The sequence below is a fragment of the Anguilla anguilla genome, chromosome 1 (genome assembly GCF_013347855.1).
Source record: "Anguilla anguilla isolate fAngAng1 chromosome 1, fAngAng1.pri, whole genome shotgun sequence".
In the NCBI taxonomy this organism is placed as follows: Eukaryota; Metazoa; Chordata; class Actinopteri; order Anguilliformes; family Anguillidae; genus Anguilla; species Anguilla anguilla.
Genome location: NC_049201.1, coordinates 66,235,474 through 66,243,959, shown reverse-complemented (window position 1 = coordinate 66,243,959; position 8,486 = coordinate 66,235,474). Strand labels below are relative to the sequence as shown.

At 39.2% G+C, this 8,486-nt stretch overlaps 1 protein-coding gene across 1 annotated transcript; it reads right to left on the bottom strand.

Moving 5' to 3' along the window:
- Window positions 1-396: 396 nt before the first annotated feature.
- On the bottom strand, window positions 397-8,475 carry LOC118225091 (tapasin-like). Its single transcript, XM_035413126.1, has 9 exons — window positions 8,242-8,475; window positions 6,962-7,156; window positions 6,526-6,774; window positions 5,443-5,802; window positions 4,792-5,115; window positions 4,286-4,387; window positions 4,163-4,191; window positions 3,218-3,258; window positions 397-1,005 (listed from the first exon to the last, which is right to left on the bottom strand). The coding sequence occupies exons 1-8, from the start codon at window positions 8,300-8,302 to the stop codon at window positions 3,247-3,249; spliced, it is 1,332 nt and encodes a 443-aa protein (XP_035269017.1). The 5' UTR covers window positions 8,303-8,475; the 3' UTR covers window positions 397-1,005; window positions 3,218-3,246.
- Window positions 8,476-8,486: the final 11 nt, after the last annotated feature.

Sequence of the window (8,486 nt, the reverse complement as noted above, 5' to 3'; positions counted from 1 at the left end):
CAGTTACTCAAGCTGCAATGCAAACAAACTTTGTCCTATACAAAACATCAATTAATAGTGGTCAATAACACTCAACAAATATTTTGATGTTTTTGTTTCCAAGAATCTTGTGGGTAAAAATGGGTTTCTGCGAAGGATTACTTGCTGCAGACAAGGAGATGAGAATACAAATGAATTTGGTTATAAAGTTAATAACTTGACCTATGATAGCATTTCCTTACAAGAACAATCTGAAGCTCACCCTACTGTAGGTTTGAGAATTAGTTGGCAAAGAAAATTGTACGACGGTGATGATTGAAAATGTATGTTTTCCAACAGGTTTAAAGATTCTATGCTCTACTCGGATTTGTGGACAAGGGTAGATTTATGGAAAATGAAATGAATGACGACATGAAATTACCTGAAAAATTGTTTATTTCAAATAAGTTCTACAGAAAAATAGTGCAATAAAACATCTAGTTGTTGAAAGAAAACAATTAAATTAACGACACTCATTTTTGGCATTCTGTGTATATGCCAGATTTCACAGTCTTTCAAATGGCAAAGATACTTGGTGCATAGAAAAACATGCAAGGTAAATTATTCCAGCAGATTTTTTTTCTTTTCCCAGGTTGTAGGTGTACCCTTATTTCAATTACTTTCAATAGGCCCTTGTGTCATTCTGTACCGACCACCCACAAAGTTATGAACATGCTCACTATTGTGTAGAATTCATTGATTAGTTGATATTAATTTCTGTCCTTCCTTTTATTTCACAGAAATGTAGTTATTAAATAAATGACCCAAAAGCAAACAAAAACATATTTGACCCTGGAAGGATGAATAAATGATCATCAACCCTATTAAGTAGCACTAAGCATGGAATCTGTTTTCAGGATAGATGAGTCAAACTTGGAAGAAACAATGGCACTGCAATACCTGACCCCTTCGTAAAAAAAGAAAAAAGAGAGATACACACACAGACAGGAAATTCAAGGTCCTCCTCAGTAAAATGGATCTATGCATCTGTAAAATAAAAGTTGTTGGAAGAAAACAATTAAAAGTTTTGATCTTCCTTTTAAATTAACCAATCTTACAGAGAATCAGATTATCAAGTACAAAATTTAGAAGCCATGGAAATAATATAAAATAAAATAAATACATATATAGGAATACAAAAACAATTGTGAGTTGTACTCGGGTTAAATTGGGATTTGGGAGGTGGGTGGACCCTGAGATCCGGTGGGAGGTGGGTGAAAAAAGGTACAGACCAATGAATGTCTCAGCTCAAAATAGTTGTATTTTTAATGTATTGTGCACATAATTGTAATTAAGAAAAACAATGTTTTAAAAAGAATGTTTACTATTGATGCAAGCTTTTACATAAAATATTTCAAGTTTATTGAGTGTCATTAATGCTGAGAATTGTTTTACCCACAAAAATAATCGGTCATCCTCCTCTTTTGTCCTCCCTTTCTTCCTCCTTTATCCATCTTTCTTAAACCGTCGAATTGAAACAAAATGAAACCAGCGGCGACTGGTGAGCTGAAAATTGGTAATACGCAAAACTTTCCTTTAAACTAATCATTGATCTCAAACTGTTTTAATTCATTTTCAGTGATTAACAAGCATGCAAACGATTTGACTAAGCAATTGGAAAGGGACACACAGCTTCTTCACATTGTGTTAGGGAGATTAAATGATAAATGTGATTTAGAAAAATCTGTTTTAATCACTAAACAGTGTTTAGTGATTAACTAAAATCTTCCAGATTTTCCTTGAGTATCAATGCAATTAATCCACAAAATATACTACTCAATAGCAATACTATCATATACAGCCAGTTCTCCCCAAATAGGCAGTTTTAGCGAGTAGCCTAGGCCTTATAGCCTACATTTATCTTCATTTGCAGTACGAAATTGTACACATTTTTAATCAACATTATTTGTGGATAGCTACATGCACTTCTTCCTCCGCACTTGAATTCATGGAAAATATCTGCAATGCGTAGATTGTAAACAAAATTGAAGTGCAGGTTTTGTTTTGTTTGTTACTAATGAAAACAGGTTGAGATCAATGATTCGTTTAAAAGAAAGTTTTGCGCCCCACCAATTTTCAGCTCACCAGTCGCCACTGAAAAACGTTATGTATGTGGGAAATATTCAATCCTATCTTAGCTGCTGACCAGCAACCTGCTGATTTTGCTCAAGCAATCAAAGTTGCCGTTAATAATAGCCGGCGTTTGTGGGGGCTGTTTATTCATCTCTCTTTAAAATGTTGCACAGATGAAATTACATGTTAATGAAATGACCTACCGCGTCCGCATCCAAACAATCAAGACAATCAATGATATTTTTCTTTCTGTGCCTGTCTATATAAATGACTGTTCCTCCTGAGATTTTTTTTTTTATTCAGATTTTTGATTGGTTGAGTGAGTAACTGGCTAGAGGGAACACATGGACTGGAGCATACGAAAAATGAACTGGATTTCCATAGTCATTTGTAAAACTGCCGGTCAAAATTATTTATTTATTTACCAAAGGTGGGTGGACACCGTCCACCCACGTCCACCCCCAATTTAACCCCTGGTTGTACTCACATATTGTATATATTTCCAGAATCTGAATTTCCAGACACAGAATCTGATTTAAGATTTACATATCTATACATGTTCCGTATATTTGATTGTGAAATCAGTAGAGGAAAGGCAAAGACAAACCCTAACCATACCCCAGTTTATTCCTAAATTTGTTATAGTTTAAAGTATGTGAAATTAATTGAGAGATTTTATATAAGACTTCATAGTACAGTGGTGTCAAACTTGTGCCATGGAGGGCTGTGTGTATGCAGGTTTTCATTCCAGCCTCAGATCTTGATTATATAATTAGTTAAATTATTTGCTGAATTAGGGATGCAGGTTTGTGCACAATGGTGACCCGACGTCTATGGTGACCCGCATTGTCTAAATAAAAATTTTCTTATATTCTGTGCTTCAATGCAGTTAAACGCATATGGCTGAATGAGTAATTGGACTCAATTAAGGCAGCATTAATTGGTTGGAATGAAAACCTGCATACACACGGCCCTCCATGGCACGAGTTTGACACCACTGTCATAGTACATTAGAGTGAATAAAAATGAACTGAACTTGAAAATGAAACATTTGAAAATACAATACTATATCTCCATGCATTTGATTTCAGACATCACTATTATAAATATGCAATAATATATTCACCTTCAAATGCATTCTTTGTCTTCTCAAATTTATTTCTCCTTCTAGAATTGAGAGAGGAATCGTGATGAGAGAAAAACAACAACAGAGGCAAAAAGTGAATTCTACTGAAGAGACCACAAGGAAATGAGAAAAAAAAAACGAAAGAATTGTATGTTAACAATGAAAGAGGGGGGGGTTAAAAGGTAATGAAATTAATTGGATGAGAGGGGAACGAGACAAGATAGAAATGCAGAAGACAACAAATACAGGAATAAAGTGTGGGGAAGGGAAGGGATTAGGATCCTGATAAAACACAATAGTATTTGTAATTAAATGAAGATTGCACAGTATGCAATGCAATGTGTTTGAGGAATACTGTCATTGTATATTCCACTATGCACCTAGGAATTTGTTGGGCCAAAATTGACTCCCTAGTCATGAAACATTCTAAAGGGAAAACCGTATTGGTTGCAATAGAGTAGGATTTATTTAATCCCAGTAAATTTGAACCCTTGGTTAGTCAGTGTTCGAACCCGGAGTGTTGTAGGACCGTGGCCTTCCAACACCAGGACAGGCAATAGCTTCACCTCGTAAATCAGGAGAGCACAACCCATATTATGTTTGAGTTCCCTCTGTGCTATTGATCAACCAATAAAATAAAGCAGTCGTTTGATTAGATGGCCGATCTGTCTTAATGGACATAAATGATTTTCCTGGTATTTGAAACACGGGCCATATAACAAACCCCAATGGACCACAGCCTGCCAGGCCTGGATTTATTTACCGCTGGTTTAACCTTAAACACTATTGCATGCTAAATCACACTGTGTCCTAATTCTGATGTACTGTAACATTTCATCAAAAAAAGCCGGTTTGAGCTCACTCCCCCAACCACAACGCCCCCCCCCCCCCCCCAACCCCACCTCACTTGATTGTATACTCCAGTGGAACACGGTATTACTTTACCTTTTCTTTTGAATCAGTGGCAACAGACCCTGTGCAATGGGAAACAGCAGTCAAGGGAGGGCTCACAATCAGAGTGAATAAGAAATCATTTGTTTGGTGTAAGAGCGAGGAGAAGGATGTTACCAGATCTGCTGAACATCCAAGAGCAGAGTTTGATTAGACCATACAACCCCAAGGCCACAGCCACCATGGCCATGGAGTCTTCTATGGTGGGACCACTAACCCCTGAGTGAGAAATTCAGAGTAAGAGTAAAAGGAAAACAGAGAGAAAAATAGTATGTTTTAATTACTAGAGAAATACATGAAGGTTTCCAGACATTTCAGACTGTTAAACGTTGAACATTTTTATGGCTAATTATTCAGTGAGATAGCTTCACTGAAAACAGCCATTCACTTACATACTGAAATGAATACAATCATATGTACACAATGGAAATAGGTTGGGTCATAGCACTGTATAATTAAAGTTATTCAATTGGAAACGAGTACTGTCAATGGTAGTAGATAAATATATGAACTTTCAAGAAAGTATAAAATATAAACTCAGCATGTTCACACAATTCTCTGAAATACAGTGGGAATTTTCTCTAGAGCAAACGTATTCGACACCACATCGTTCTTCAACCCACCAATGATGTTAAGGGTTGTGCTGGTCCGTCGGGTGCCCCCAGGGTGGACAGCCACACAGGTCACCTCTCCTCCCCGGCCCAGGTCAAACTTTCCCAGGTCCAGTGTCAGCCGGCTGCTCTGGCTGAAAGTGCCATCCGAGGCCTGCCTGTGCCCCGACATCCCCCCCGTGCCCAAGGACTGCACTGTTCCGTCTGCCCCCACAAACTCCCAGCGGAACTCCAGAGAGAGGGGGGAAAAGCCAGAGGCTTCACACTGTACGGTGAGCGTCTGACCAGGGAAGGAGATGGGAAGAGGAGAGGGGGAGATGGAGAGGGAGGGGGGTTCTGGAACAGAAAGTGTACATTGAATACAATATACATCAACACTGACTAACCACCCTTAAAGACATAAAGCAAACCTGCAGTATTATAATAAACACAGTAATAACTGAGTGATGACTACTAAAATATGACCAACTTTACATTATTTTTCATAACAATTCTTATGGAAACCTTTTTCCATTCAGTTTGATAGTCAAATACAGATCAAATGACATTTTTTTCTGAAGGTAAAACAATGTACATACAAATACCTTGTGACTGGTAACTACTCAATCTGCAGCAGTTTAACAGCAAAACAGTTATCAACTTCCAAAGAACATTTCCACTCACCCACTATTTCCAAATCTATAGCGACCTGAGCCAGCAGGTATGGAAGGTATATAGTGCAGATGTAAGTCCCAGTGTGTCTGACTTGAGCTTCCTCAAGGAGTAGTGAAGCATTTCCTGTTTGATGCAGGGCACTGATGTCAAGCTCCGCCCCCTCCTCTGAGCTCTCAGCCAATCGGTCAGTCTTGGCATCATAGGCCACAACAAGCCTCCCTGCCCCCCGGAACTGATACCGCCATTCTACTGCAAACCCCAGTTCAGAGAGGGGAGAGGAGGATTCCTTCCAGAACCAACAGTTCAGGACCACAGGTACACCCAGTCTGGAGCGGACCAAAGCAGATGAACTGAAGACACTGAGGATCACTAATTGGGAGAGAGTAGTAAAATGAGATGGGCGGGTAAAGCTTTCAACATAAATGCTGTGATATAGCATTTGAGCTCAAATGACGGGGTGAACTTCTATATTACCTATACATTTATCTAGAGATTTACTGATAGAACCCTTGTGACAACACAGTGTCATCTGAAATCTGAAACAATAGCCTCAGATTGAAACCAGATGTCACATATTTGAATAATGAGACTTGGTTATACACCAAGTTTCCAAAACACTGATCAACACTGTCATGGTATAAATAATTAATTACAGTTCATGAGTATAAAGCATTTAAACAGATTCCTTTAAATAACAAATTTACAAAAATACACTACATTTTCACATTGTATTTGTGCCCTACCTCTCCAACTGAGAAAAACATTATTTCTCGAATTACAAAACTTTAAATATTGTAACTAACTTACAAATAGTGTAGGTTTAAAGCTATGTTGCATTCCAAATTTAACTGCAGTTATATAGTGGGCAGGCAGATCTGACATTGTAAGATGTTACAGCTCATTGTATTCTTCTTAACCTACATCATTGGACTGTGTCGTTTCCTCTGGAGGACCGCACTAAAGACCAGCACAATCGGCCTGCCTTTCAGTGAGCATTTTGGAGCTGGATGTTCTCCAAGCTTAATGGAACTGCGTCATTCATTGAATGCACCTCAGATGTAACAACCTATTTCTTTAAAATACCATTCTTACCATTCAGATCGTTGGTGGTCTTGGCAGCCCGCATTACACTAGACAGTACTAGTTGATCATCGAGACCCTTCAGCGAAGCTGAAAACCAGTCAGCCTCCAGGTAGATTGGGCTCTGACCAGATCTAGTGAGCGGGGCAGCCCAATTGACCGTAGAAGGCTGAGGCAGGAAAGGGTTTATTTCACACTGGGGCTTCTTCACAGAGCCCTCTGGAGAATGCAGAGATGAACTGCACAGGGAGCCACTTGGGTCTGTGAATAGGAGATGTGACCTTTACATTGTTTGCACTTCCTGAACAGTGAGTAATTAACTGCATTTATTAGTGTGCATGCGTGTTCCTGTTCATCAGTTAGTGCTTGCAATCATTCCACAGTGGTAATTATCAGGCAGTAAGTCATAAACCCATTAGTTCTTTGGACCATGTTGACTGATACTGACCAGTGACGCGGTAGATTCTTGTGGGGTCTACGCCAGCTGGGGTCTTATGTGGTGACTCTGCTCCTGTACTGTCGGGGCTTACTCTAACATACATCAAGGACTTGTCCTGATTCATAGCAGCTGGGAACCCTCCACCACGCCCTGGCTTCTCCTGTACAAACCAACACTCCACAATTGGGCAGCTTGTCCCATAAACTGATGGAGAGAGAGAGAGAGAGAGAGAGAGAGAGAGAGAGAGAGAGAGAGAGAGAGAATTTGAGTTTTAACAAACCTTTATTGTACAATACACAGCCAATGGCAACAACAAACCAAAATTAAGAAAAAAGAACATATATCAAAAAACAAAGGGAGAAAGAAAAACAATAGAACACACAATTAACATAAACCATTACTAATACCATCATTTTAGTATGCTGTTAAATACTAATTCTCCTCCCTCCAGCCTACACACAGCCTCCCCATGGCACCACCTATCCTGAAAAACACAAATGACCTGCATCCTACTGTAGTACTCAAAGTCTACTGACACCCTTGATCTGATGAGAGACTTATACATCTCAATGATGCTCACCGTTACCCCCGCTTCTACTTTTTTCTTCCTGCTGAGGTACACAGCCATCTTAGCCTGTCCCAGCAAGAAATTAGCTATACAGGACACTTTCTTTGTTTTTTTACTACAATGAATGCCAAAAAATAAACCCTTGAATGGTAAAGACTACCCCACGAGCAGCCACCAATGAACTAACCATGCTTAAAAGAGGACAGAGTCTAATACAGTCTTTAAAAAAGTGGAGAGAGAGAGAGAGAGAGAGAGAGAGAGAGAGAGAGAGAGAGAGAGAGAGAGAGAGAGAGAGAGAGAGAGAGAGAGAGAGAGTGCACTAGAGTATTATTGAGTGCAGTAACAGCAATAATATAAAGAATGTGAAGAGCAGGTGACGTTGACAAATGGTTGTGTGTGTGTCTGTCTGTGAATATAATTTAATCATTTTCCCTGGAAACTCTCCCAGCTGTTTTACTTTCTTTTTCATGCAAATGCCTATAGGACGCAAGGTAGAATGCAGGGTGCTTCCACAACTGGCACATATCCTCCTATCTCTCTCTCTCTCACACACACACACACACACACACACACAAAATAAAGATCCATTCAGTGGTACAAAATATTCGATTCATTATCACGTTAACGATATTATAGTTACAACGTCACAAAATGCATATTTTTAACATTTAGTCCCTTCGTGTTGTTGCGGACCATATGTCAACATGATCATGCTACTTACCTTGCAAAATGTAATTCACGGCCAGCAGGACGAGTGTGAATAGAGTCGAACTACCTGCCATGATGGCTGACGTCGATCAACTTTATGTTTAACCTTATGCCAGCACTGTAGTCTTTCTTCAGATGCTACTTCTTGAATCGTTATACTCAATGCTTCAACATTAAAACAAGTCAGAGAATGTCTGTCGAACCGTTGATAACCCAGTGCTGAATTCTTACTCACTTTCGGTTTCACTGTACAACTGA